This window comes from Akebia trifoliata, chromosome 11 (genome assembly GCF_017979445.1).
Source record: "Akebia trifoliata isolate Shusen 1 chromosome 11, ASM1797944v1, whole genome shotgun sequence".
Taxonomy (NCBI): domain Eukaryota; kingdom Viridiplantae; phylum Streptophyta; class Magnoliopsida; order Ranunculales; family Lardizabalaceae; genus Akebia; species Akebia trifoliata.
This window is the reverse complement of record NC_141385.1, coordinates 40470348-40482998: the sequence shown is the minus strand read 5'-3', so window position 1 is coordinate 40482998 and position 12651 is coordinate 40470348. Positions and strand designations below refer to the sequence as shown.

At 33.5% G+C, this 12651-nt stretch overlaps 1 protein-coding gene and 1 long non-coding RNA gene across 2 annotated transcripts; one reads left to right on the top strand and one right to left on the bottom strand.

The window, feature by feature from the left end:
• Positions 1-5618: 5618 nt before the first annotated feature.
• LOC147391656 (uncharacterized) lies at positions 5619-7093 on the top strand. Its single transcript, XR_015170265.1, has 2 exons — positions 5619-5847; positions 5949-7093. It is a non-coding gene; the product is annotated as an uncharacterized LOC147391656 (long non-coding RNA).
• Positions 7094-9718: 2625 nt separating this feature from the next.
• LOC147391655 (uncharacterized) lies at positions 9719-12433 on the bottom strand. The gene is made up of 4 exons (XM_086457632.1): positions 12219-12433; positions 11565-12111; positions 10209-11461; positions 9719-10118 (listed from the first exon to the last, which is right to left on the bottom strand). Exons 1-4 carry the CDS (start codon positions 12330-12332, stop codon positions 10038-10040), a joined length of 1995 nt encoding a protein of 664 aa, XP_086313758.1. The 5' UTR covers positions 12333-12433; the 3' UTR covers positions 9719-10037.
• Between the last annotated feature and the right edge of the window lie 218 nt (positions 12434-12651).

Genomic DNA, 12651 nt, shown 5'->3' with positions numbered 1-12651 from the left:
CGGTTTAAGGTGAAATTTGGAACCGAGCCAGAACCGAACCAAATTCCAGTGGAATCGAACCAATCCAAACTGAACTATAGTCAGTTTGGCTCGGTTGGGTTCTATAGTTTGCCAATATTCTATAAATTATAAATAATGATTCTTAATAAAAAATATATATATATATAATAAACATAAAATTTCTTACAATAAATTACTAATATATCCATAAAAAGTCATTAGTTTATCTATAAAAAATCATTAATCTATCTCCTAACTCCTAAAGTAATTCGTAATAATAATAATTATTGTTATTAGTATTATAAAAATAATTATTATTATTATATTGCAAAGGGTTCAATACTCGATTTGGTTCAGTTCTATACAAGCTTGATCTGAGAATTGAACTAAATTGATCGGTTCTCCACTTTAGTAATCCAGAACCGAACCGCGACTTGTTCCAAATCGAACTAGACTACTCCAAAGCTATCAGTTTGGTTCAATTCTTGATTTGAATTGGACTAAGTTGCACCCCTAGGTCATAGTAGTCTCCAAGAACCTGAATTTTTTAATCAACCTAGTGGATTCGGTCCCTCCCAAAACCAGTTATTTGGATGAATAATAATAAATCAACTAAAAAAATTACTCAACTGGCGTGAAATGTGCACAAAACCATAGTATGTTTTTTTGAAGTCACTCGAGCATTAATATTTTTGAGTCGTGCAAAAGTGAACGGGACACATGAAGGGAAAAAAAAATCTTGACATGGTGTTGTGTGCATGCCTATAGATGCATTTATTCAAGATACGAGTAAAACGCATATACGGACATGCATGCGCCACCACATCAAGATGTATCTCGTGTGTCTCTCAACTGAGGTCACTCCAACAATAATATTTTCCTTGCAAAAGAAATTGATTTTAATAGGTGTAGATACGTGATTTTCAAATTCGAATATCACCTCTACGAGAATTTAGAGTCACCACCATTCTTTTTATAAAAGGGTATGAATGGTCAATTGGAAAGTATTTTTAGAAAAAAAATATCGTTTTAGCATCGTAGTGACTCTCGTATGGATTTGGACACCGATTCACCTGGGATCTAGGTAAGGATTCGGTTAGAGAGAAGGGAAGGTTTTAAGTACCCCTCTATCTCCATCAAATGACGGTAACCTTAACAACATAGTCATTTTCAATAAAACGAAATAAATAAATAAATAAAAAGTCGAATGATCGACAACTTGTACCCCAAGATGGAATTTACTATTGGCTTGGATTATAGGGTTCATCTAATTGAAAAGATATGATTCTTATAAAAATATAGTCTTAAAAACATAATTTTGAAAAATGTTGGCTAAGGTTATGGGCTCATTCTCATAGGTTGAGAAGGATTCAATTATTGATTGCCTCAAAACAAGTTGAGTGTGGTGTGGGGCAAATGGTGTTTAAGGGTTTAAAATGACTTTCTTTTTAAGGTGGTTACAACCCTTACACTTTCGACCGAATCAAAGTATGATCTACCGAAAGTAGGGGAAGTTGAATAATACATCTTAGAGGCTTTCTAAGAAATAAAATTAAAGAAGTGAAGGGGGAAGGTAGAAGAGGAAGAAAAGGGGTACAATATTATGTCCAACCCGCCTTGAGGTTTGGGCCTTCCTTATAATTCTTCTTTTCCTTCTTCTTCATTCCTTTTCTTCTTGAGTCTTTAGTAGAGTTAAATGAGTTTTTTTTTGTTTAGAGAAAAAAAAATGTAAATAAGAAAGAAAATAGTTGAGTAAAATAAGATCGAGAGAATTTTTTAGGGCTTGAGAGCATGAGTCCTTTTTTGAGAGGTAAAGGGGGGTATTTATAGGATTTTTGGGTTGTTTTTAGGATTATAAATGTCAAAGGGGAAATATTAAAAGGTAATGGCATGTGGTTTATGTATGAGAAGGTGTTATTTGGAGATTGGGAAAAGGTATTTGTGTAAGATGATGAGAATATGTCATTTTTTATCCAAATGGGTTGGATTCTTCAACCCATATGGGTTGAGTATTAGGTGGGGTTAAAGGATGTGGTGTTTGGTTATGAGAATAGATCGTATAAGGGATTAGGTGGTTAGATTTTGAGAGGGTGGAGAAGATGGTGAAAGTATCTCAAGGGTGTGAGTGTTTGTGTGTGTGTGTTATGTGAGTTGATTAAGGATAAGGGGTGTTGGTTGGTTGTTTTTTGAGGAAATGATGGGGGTAGGTTATAACATGGGTATGGGTTGGTTTACTTTTTTAGGGTGATGATGGAGTTGGTTGAAAGAATTTGAGAGGTGAAGGGTGGTGGTGACAAATGTCCTCCTTAATGATTAATGGTTGCATGAATCTTAATTAGTGTTGATCATGGGTAGAGATATGGGTAAAGGTATGGACTTTAGGTTTGGGTTTTTATCTTGATGATGTATTGACTAGGGTTAGGCTTGTTTTAGGATGAGGCTAAAATGGTTTTTAGGGAATTGAAGGTTGATGGGCCTTAGGTGGGCTCAGGACGTTTCTGAATTTGTAATTGGAGCAGTGAGAAATACAGAAGATGAAGGGCTTGTAAGACCTTATTGTGGGTCCAAAAGACCCTTAAGGGTCTTAGGGCATTTTGATTTGATCGAAAAGTTAATTTTCAAGGATTTGGGATTTTTAGACCCATTGACGAATCTTACTAGAAAACTGATTTTTTTTTTTTTGTCCTTTCAAGTGGGAATTCATTCAAATTAAGGTATCTACAATAGATTTTATAAGAGTAAGACTAGCCTTACTAACTTCGTAAGATTTCAAATCTTACAAAGGGTTGTTTTGCTCACCTCGTGACATCAAAAACATGATCTGATGCCATAGGTATGTAGACGACTATTAAATTTGAATATATATATATATATATATATATATATAATATATATATATATATATATATATATATATAAATCAAAATTTGCACCATTGAATTTTAATTTTAATTTGGGAGTTTGTGGTATTGGATTATCAATATGGTAATCCATTTGAGCTCAACGACTCTTAGTATGATTTGAAAGCTTGTTAAATTCGTAAAAAGTGTTTTCCATTGAATCAAGTGAGCTGTTAACACCAACTTTTATTTATAACACACCAATCTATAAGTGGCTTAATTTCAAAAGGATTTGTGTGTTGCAAGTAAAATTCGATTTGTCGAGAGGATTTATTTTTATACAAACTACAAGAACAAAAGCTCACATTATTTTCATCAAGTAACAATTACTATTCTTGGATAGATTTTGATCCCTTTTATGTGAACTTCTTTGAAAGTGGTTCATGATCAAGTACTAAAATAGTTTAATCATAAAAGATAATAGTCAATTTTAATTCTTCTCAAGTAAGAGTGTATCATCTACCCAATGATCTCCTACCCAATTTGAGGCCTAAGGTGAAATCTTAAAATGAGATCGTTTTTATATTTAATATATTAATATAAAAATTATTAACTATTTAAATAAACAAATAAATAAACCCCACTTTTTGAGATGCAAAATTAGTTTATATTCAAATTTTGCTAATATATTCTTTTCAAGGCTTAAAATGTATATATATTAAATTCAAGATAGGGTTCTTCTATTTTATTTTTTAATTTTTCTGAAAACTAACCAGTTTTTAAGGAATCTAAGAGTGGACTAATTTTATTTTAAGTTTTAATGGAATAGGTTTTTTTTTTTTAAGTCTACAGAAAATCATGGGTGGATGGATGTGAATATTTTTTTATTTCTATTTTTTTTTTTTTTAGCTTTAACAGGTTAAAAGGTTTTTTTTTTAAAAGTGGAATACAATCCAACATGTGTGTGTGTGTGTGTTTTTTTTTTTTTTAATAGTAATTTCAAGATAAGGATGTTTTAAATTTTTGAGAAACTAACCATTTTTCGGAAATCTGATCCAACACCGGGGGATATGAGTTATTATTATTAATTTATTTTTTATTTTTAGAAACATTTTCCTTACTAACATAGTAAGATTTTAAGCCTTACAAAGGATCGTTTGGTTCAAATGGATTAGCACATTAGAAATCTAACACCACAACCCTCTAGATTTTATGAAAAAATTCATATAAAAAATTAAAAAAATTAAAAAATAAACATTTTCTTTTGGGCTTGATTCAAGGTTTTGAAAATGGAGTGCTACCGAACTTTTACATAACTCCTAATTTTAAAATTAAAGGTGATTTTCTTTTTTTCGAAGTTCATAAAATTTTTTCCTCTACAATCCTGAAGTATTGGATGATGTTTTTGGATGACAAAATGTGAGCCAAAGAACCTTATTAAGAGTGAAATCCTTCCTAACTCAGTAAGACTAGTTGAACTCTTTTATATATATAAAAAAAGAGTCATGCTGGAGTGACCTCAAGTTGGAATCTCATATCACACTTCTTGATGCGATAGTGAATAAGAACCATAGATGCTTTTTCACGTGTATCTTGATGAAAAACATCTATGGTTCCCATACACTTTCACACTAATAAGTGCGATGGGAGGTTTCAGCATGAGGTCACTACAGTATTATTCATAAAAAAAACTTTTGATGGAATGTGTAAGAGAGAGATAAGAGATGAAAGAATTTGTTTTATTTGGAAACTAGCCGTCAATCTTATCTAAAAGATCTTGGAAGATATTTTAGTATTTTTTATTTTATTTTAAAACACCTCCTAATACCGATTTGCAACTTTGCAAACCATGATTCTAATAAATGGCATCATTATTTGAATAGTTTTTGGAAGGCAATCGAGGTTTTAAGCTGCCCCCCCAACTGACCATAGAAAAAGAAGGAAGATTACAACCTAACATAAACACTATCGCTCGCATCCTCACTAACAATACAAGCAAGTTCAAGAGGCACGTCCATCAGAGGAAACTCACACTCGAACTTTTGACCTCTCGATTCAAATGTTGAAATTACGTCAAAGAAATCAAAATAGTTAAATTGAGTTTTATATTTTAAATATATAATAATTTATTTTTGATGATTTAAATATCAATTATTTATTAAAAAAATGAGATTTTATGACTAAGCATCTACCAATCCTCCTTCTAATGATTAAATCGATTAAATGGTTGTATTTTAAAACATGGAGGTAATAGTGTTTTTCAAAAGAATTTTCTACTTGAATAAGGACTCATATGAAAAAAGGCAATCCCAATGCGTAAATATGAAATCCAATGGTCACAATTTGTCTTAAACGTACATAATATATCCTCGAGCTTTACACGTCATCCGATCGTTGGATTTCCTGTTTAACGGTCAAGATCGTGTGTCCATTTACGAGTCCTGACGTGACTATACGTCCGATTTTGTGTTTAACTGTCTAGATCGCATGTTCATCTCATGCGTTTCAATCTCGGTTTGACGTCTCAACTCGTCCATGGAAACGACCGAGTTGTCTCGGACGAGTCAACTCAAATCCAATGGGATAATCCATTAAACATAGTTAACATGGATTAATTTACAGATATTTAAATTAAAATAATTATAATTTTGTGATAAAATAACATAGATTAACAAATGTTTAGTCTTAAAGTGATATGTTTATTTATATGTTAAATATTTAAAATCTAAAGAAATTAATTATTTTAATCAAAATTTATAAAATCCCGGTTGACTCAGCCGAGTTTTACTGATTAGTCCGAGATTTTTAAAATATCGTCCGAAATATATCGTTTATCATCGTTCCGTAACGAACCGAGATGACTCGGTCTCGGACGAGATTGAAAAACATCATCTACGACTAGGAGGCCTAATGTGAGTCTACCTCCCTCGAAATTATATAATTTCATCGATGTACCAGTCATCGATGTTTTGATTTGTAGAATCATCGAGTTTTTCATCTTCTTCAGGTACGAATCCATCAAAACCCCATAAATTTGATCACGAAATCTCAAAACCCTATACAATTCTTGACGAATTAGGGTTTTTCTCCGTGTTTTTTTTTATCTAGGGTTTTGTGATCTTTGATATTTTGAGGGAAAATGGAGAGCGATGGAGACGAAGATATAATCGAAAGTTTGGATTTGAATCTGTGTCTGGGTAACAATCTTCCTCACTCACAAGAGATGCCTGGTTCGCGCAACCAATCTGTTTCATCGATCGATCGATCACCACCACAAACATCCCAAGATCACGATTACTGTCCCCTTACGCCATCTTACGGACCTACTTCGCTAATTTCAGAATCACTCTAGTTGAACAACAAACCCTAGATTCTGAATTTTTGAATAGTGCTCTAATCTTATATACTACACAAGATAGCCCTGAAGTTGTGGTCCCTGATGATGATAACGTATATCAATCATTATATGATCAGCAAGCTCAGGAAGAAAATACCCATATCCCTTACATCCCGACTTCACCAAATTACAACCCATCAACGCTACCTTCGCAGTATGAATTCGATCGGGAAGCAATGCTTTGGGTTCCAATATTTCGTGGTGATTCACCACGAAGAGAACCTCTTCAAAATTCAAGTACGGAAGAAATCGTTCTTGCTGACGATATTGAAGATGAGGGAACGAAAGATGGGAGAAATTGTTATGGGAATTTCAATTGCAATGTGTGTTTGGGAGCTGCTAAGGAACCTGTTGTTACTTCGTGTGGTCATTTATTCTGTTGGTCATGTTTGTATCGATGGTTGCATTATCACTGCGAGTATAAGGAGTGTCCAGTGTGTAAAGGAGAGGTAACGGAATCGAATATTATACCTATCTATGGAAGAGGGGATGATTCTGTAGAGGCGAAGATGAGTGATGAGAGGGTTTCGGGTTTGAAGATTCCACCAAGACCTTGTGCGCATCGAATAAATAGTTCAAGACCGCGGATACATAGTCCAATTTTGCGGAGGTATAGCGAAATGGTCGACTAGTGGTAACAATTCTTGTCTCTTCTAAATGTTCGGTGAAATCTTGAAGAATGGTTGCGGTTTTCATTGACATTAGAACAGATTGTTTTGCAACCATGGATATAATGTCTCTTTTGATTTTTTTTTATACTTATAGTTTAATTTATTAGAACAGATTGTTTTGTAAAAATGGATATAATGTCTCTTTTGATTTGTTTGATTTATAGTTTAATTTATCTTCTCTTTAATTTGTTCTTTTGTACATGAGTTGGTAGTTTTCAGAACACAATGACACAGTTCAGCTTGCGTGCCGTTGAATGTTTTATGTGAGTTAGAAGAGATTGATAGGATATTCGTGTGAGATGTGGACATCTGGTGACACTACTGAAAATTTGATGGAAGATACGTATTTGATTGAATAAAAGATTTGATTATAGATCCATTAAATGTTTGGTTGTGTTAGTGCAATTACTCTTGCAGAATTCTTGCGAATTTTAAACAGAATTTAGTGAGTCTGACTTTGAAGCGACCAAAGTTTTGGAGGAACCCTCCTCGCAACATGTATTTATTTCATGCCCCTATTTTTCGTTAATATTTGGGATACATCCTTGGAGACACCATGTGTAATCCAAAGGAGAGGGTTCTACTGAAATTTTGAAGCGGGATGGCCGCTTCAAAGTTTCTTCCGAATTTAGTGAGGAACAACTTGTCTTGGTCTCTACATTTGTAGAGCTCCTACTTTCTACTTCATTCGGTTCAAGATTTTTGGGAGGGGTGAGGGGGGACGACTTCATGCACAATGAGTAGAAACCCACGACACATAGTCGGCTGGGCTTGGTGTTTACTTGTTTATAAGGGAGGGGAGGGTGGTGGGTGGTGGGGAACTTCATGCACAATGAGTAGAAACCCGTGACACATAATCAGTTGGGCTTGGTGTTTACTTTTTGTATAAGTAATAATAGTTTATTTGTCATTCCTCTTTCTCTTGCGGGGTAATTATAATAAAAAAAATCTAATTTCAATATTATTGATAAAAATATATAATTTTTATAAATTTATTGAAAGGATTTTGGCACTTAAATTGTCTAATTTTTTTATATATTTTTTTAGTCCAACTTTTCGGCACTGTAAGTGTCGAAGTTTTTTTTTTTTAATCAATTTTTTTTATTGTTAATGGAATAATTATTAAAATTTAATATTTAATTAAATTTTCAAAGGAAAATTACGTCCATATCTTCAATTTCCTTATTTTTATCAACATTATTATTTAAAAATATTTGTTAATTTTAAATTGTTAATTAATTTTTTAAAAGAAAATCACCTCCATATCTTCATTTTTCTTACTTTTAGTAATATTAGTAGTTAAAAATATTTATTAATATAATAATTATTAAATTTTAATATTTAATTAGTTTTTTAAAGGAAAATACATCCATATCTTCAATTTCCTTATTTTAGTAACATTACTGTTTAAAAATATTTTTTAATATTTAATTGTTAAAAATTTAATTTTTAATTAATTTTTTTAAAAAAAATCACATCCATATCTTCATTTTCTTTACTTTTAGGAATATTAATATTTAAAAATATTTGTTAATATAATAATTGTTAAACTTTAATATTTAATTAGTTTTTTAAAGGAAAATCACGTCCATATCTTGAATTTCCTTGTTTTTAGCAATAGTACTATTTAAAAATATTTTTAAATTTTTAATTACTTTTTTATAAATAGAAAACGTATAAATATAATAATTGTTTAAAAATATAATTTTCAATTAATTATTTAAAAAGAAATTAGTAAGAAAATTACTTAACATATATATTTTTTTAATCCAACAAAACCAAAAGAGAAGATGAGGAAGGAAAAATCAAATTTTCGGAACTTTTAGTACTGAAAAGTTGGATTAAAAAAATAAAAAAAATCTTTCAACTGTTTAATTGTCGAAATAGGTTCTTTTCGATAAATTTACAAAAAATATTTTAATAAATAATATTTAAATTAGGTTTTTTTTATAATTACCCCTTCTCTTGCAGGGTCCATAATATCTCTCCCCAAGCCACTAAACCCCCAAATATGGTCACAAAAAAAAGGAAAAAAAAACTTCATGCACAATGAGTAGAAACCCGTGACACATAATCAGTTGGGCTTGGTGTTTACTTGTTGTATAAGCAATAATAGTTTATTTGTCATTCCTCGGTCTCTTGCAGGGTCCATGTCTCTCCCCCAAGCCACTGAACCCCCAAATATGGTCACAGAAAAAGGAAAAAAAAAACTGAATTTGATTTCACTGTCATTAGGACATGGTTTAAAAAGATGGGAAGTCTAAGTTTGGCAGAAAATCATATGCGAACTCAAATGACCAGGACACTTCCTAAGTCTACAAAAACTGATTGTTAAAAAACAGAAAAACAAATGAGGGTCAAAAGACTTGTGAAAAAGTTCAAGACTTTGGGGTTTAAAAAATGAGAAATTATAGTGAAAATAAAGCGCAAGCAAAAATAAAGCATAATCATTAGCTCGTATGTTTACACAACACATCAGAGAAATAAAAAACCATTTGTTCAAAACTTACAAAACTAAATGAGGGTTAAAAGATTTTTGCTCATGTATCTCCATGACAAAGTTCAAGTCTTCAGAGTTATCAAGTTGATTGAGCAAAGGGTTAAAAAATGGGAAATTATAGTGAAAATAAAGTGCAATCTACCATTGTTTGGAAAAAATAAAATTGCTCAATCAACTTAACAACCAAGCAGGCACTACACATAACGTTGTAAAACTTTGTGTTTCCGACATATTATGGCCCTTTGCGCTAGCAAGCAGGGCTCATAGTGAAAATAAAGTGCAATCAACCATTGTTTGGAAAAAAATAAAATTGGGGCAATCAACTTCACATTTTATTGCTTGATCAGGCCTTTCTTGCTACATCAGATAACTTGAAAACCCATTGTTTGAAAAACACAGAAGTAAGGGAACTCAAAAACCCCATTGTTCAAAAAAACACATGAAAGAAAACTAAAAGAGGGAAGAAACCTAGGTTTCAATCTCATTATATAGTCAACATTCATTGAGAAACAAATTACCCCCAACCATCTATATTTGTACTGATCCACCCCCTTATCCCGCACTTTCCTCCATCTTTTTTCCATAAGATAGCATACTCACACAACGATCTTTTATCATTTCTACAGCGCTCAGTTCTCAGCATCACCCACCAAACAGTTTTCGGACAATGTTTGAAGTGCTGATCTTGAATTCTCCAATTTCTGCTGTTCCTGTCATAGATGAAACAACAAAAGTATTATAAGCACACCACATAGTTTGAAATAGAACTAAGGGAGAAGATGAAAAAAATTATTGCTTACCTTGTCGACGACATTTTGGTTGTTGGTGTTGTTCACGATCTCTTTGCACATCTTTTTCAGCTGCCTTAAACTCATATTCTTGAATATTTTCTGTGTGCCATCTTCTCCTTCATTGTTGTTCTTATTCTCCTTTTCTTCAGCAACAACCATAATTGGCTTGAAGCTATTTTTCAAGCTCATGCCACCACTGTTGTTGTTCTTCTTGTTGTCATCCAAAACCTTGATGACCATCTTTGGAGTTGTCGTTGCTTTCTTCTTATTAGATGATCTTGATGGTGTCACCTTTATCTGATTGAGGAGATAGCCTGAATCTGGCACAGTTACTCTTGTTGGGCTCAAACATGAGGGAACAACTTGGCTTGAAATATTGTCTGCGAGATCCAAATCAGAACTCAAGGGGCTTTGTGTCTGGATAGCATTTCCGTCACTGGAAATTTCAGTATCTGCCCACATAAAGCTTTCACCGGTCTTTGAAACCTCGAAATTGAGTTTTCGAGAGGTGTCTGCAGCAACAATTCCATTGTCAGCATCAACAACCACGTTTGAACTGAACTTTTCGGTCTCCAGCTTTGTATCCTCGGATGAAATAGGATTCAGATCATTGAGGGATTCCTTGCTTGCTATAGTGACACTGATAGGGGAGGTGGCTTTCATGTTTGCATCATGATCAACTTCTTGATCGCACATTTTGGGGTCCACCTGATTCTTCAATGGCTCAGTGATGGAGTTCTCAGCTTCCAATGGAACATCAACATCTTGATTCTCAGGGGGAAGACATGAATCAATCTCACCAATCACTTTGACATCAAGAAGAGCGGAGACCCCACGACAGAGCTCATCCATGACAGTGAGATTCAATCCCATGTTGTCTTGGTCAGTGTGGGCCGCATCCAAATCATGGGTTTTCTTCGATGGAGAAGATTCAAGAACATTTGAACCTTCAACAACGGATTCCTTGCCTTCGAAATTACGGGTTTGGGGGGAAGATTCAAGAACATTGATGGTAGCATCATTTTCAGAAACCATCAAAAATCCATTTGAATCTTCTTCAACAACAGATTCCTTGTTTTCCAGATCACAGGTTTTCACCGGCGAGGAAGATTCAAGAACATGAATAGCAATTGATCCATGTTCAGAAACCTGATCTTCTCGATCTGCATTCAAATCTTCGACAACAGATTCTTCACCTTTCGAGATCTTGGCAGAAACATCTTCGGACTTCAGATCTTCTCGATCAACCATGACATTAATCCCTGTGGAGCGACAATTATCAGAATCAGAAAAACTAAAAGAACAAAGAAATGCCAAACAAAGAATTTAAAAAAAAATATATATATATATATATCAGTTACATACCTTCCTCTACTTTGATTTCCTCTTTCGCATCTGGTTTTGATTCCTTCTCCATATCTTCAGATTCTTCCTCAAACAATGCACCATCAATCTTAATTGCCTCTGTTTTTCTTCCCCCCTTCTTCAGAACAGATTCAAACGTTTTCTTCTCAGACATCAATCTGGCAGAACGCCTTGTACCATATACTTGAACGACAGACGGATTTTCCTTCTTCTCTGTCTTGTCAATCTGGGTTTCGATTTTCTTTCGATTAGAAGTCACTCGTTTCCGACCATTCAACGTCACAGGTGTTTGGGGTATCTCTGATCCAGATTGATTTTCATTCAAATCCTTGAGATCATTCTTTTCTTGCTCCTCTTCTTGCTTCATCGTTCTTGTTGATCTAAGACGAGAACGAGTCAGAGGTAAAGAGCTTTTGGGTTCGTTCTCAATCGAAGAAATTGTTGGGTTCTTAATGGGTTTTCTACGAGTGGAGGTCCTCTGACAAGTGCTTGGTGATTCAGGTACTGTTTCTGTTGCTGATCTTGCGATATCTTTGATTCCTTCGACCTGATCAATAAAATAAAATTGAAGATTAGATCTAATGAAGAGAAAAGATCAAAAGAACTGTAATGAGTTTAAGGATCAAAGAAAAGAAATCATCCCATTTTACTTACTTTTGTAAGAGCTGTGAGAGCATCAGCCATGGCGACATTGGTGATGTTGGCAGGAATCAAATTCTTCTTGCAGAGGGTTTGAAGCTCTTTCCTTGAAAGGGTGTGGAAATCCATGGATTGCTTTTCTTTTTTAAAATCAAATGAGAGAAGAGATGTCTGTGGTGGTAGAGAGAACTAGAGACGAGAGAGAGAGAGAGAGAGAGAGAGAGAGAGGAGAGATTTGGAGAAGAGAAGGAGAAAGATCTCTATGTATAAGTAAAGAAAGAGACGTTGCAATCTAATCCAAAATATATGACCGTTGGACAAACTCAGACTAGGATTTTAAAATTTGAATTTTTCTAAGTGGAGGCGGCTAGAGTTAAAAAAAAAACCCTAACCCTAGTTGTTTTGGGGCGCGTAAGTTCACACTAAGATCAACGGCCTTGATTATTTT

Excerpts from the sequence above, each read along its gene's own strand:
- LOC147391655 (XM_086457632.1), bottom strand. The coding sequence starts at position 12,332 with ATGGATTTCCACACCCTTTCAAGGAAAGAGCTTCAAACCCTCTGCAAG. Across the intron at positions 12,112-12,218 it reads CTCTCACAGCTCTTACAAAA|GTCGAAGGAATCAAAGATAT; the intron begins GTAAGTAAAATG and ends TTTATTGATCAG. Across the intron at positions 11,462-11,564 it reads GGAAATCAAAGTAGAGGAAG|GGATTAATGTCATGGTTGAT; the intron begins GTATGTAACTGA and ends GTCGCTCCACAG.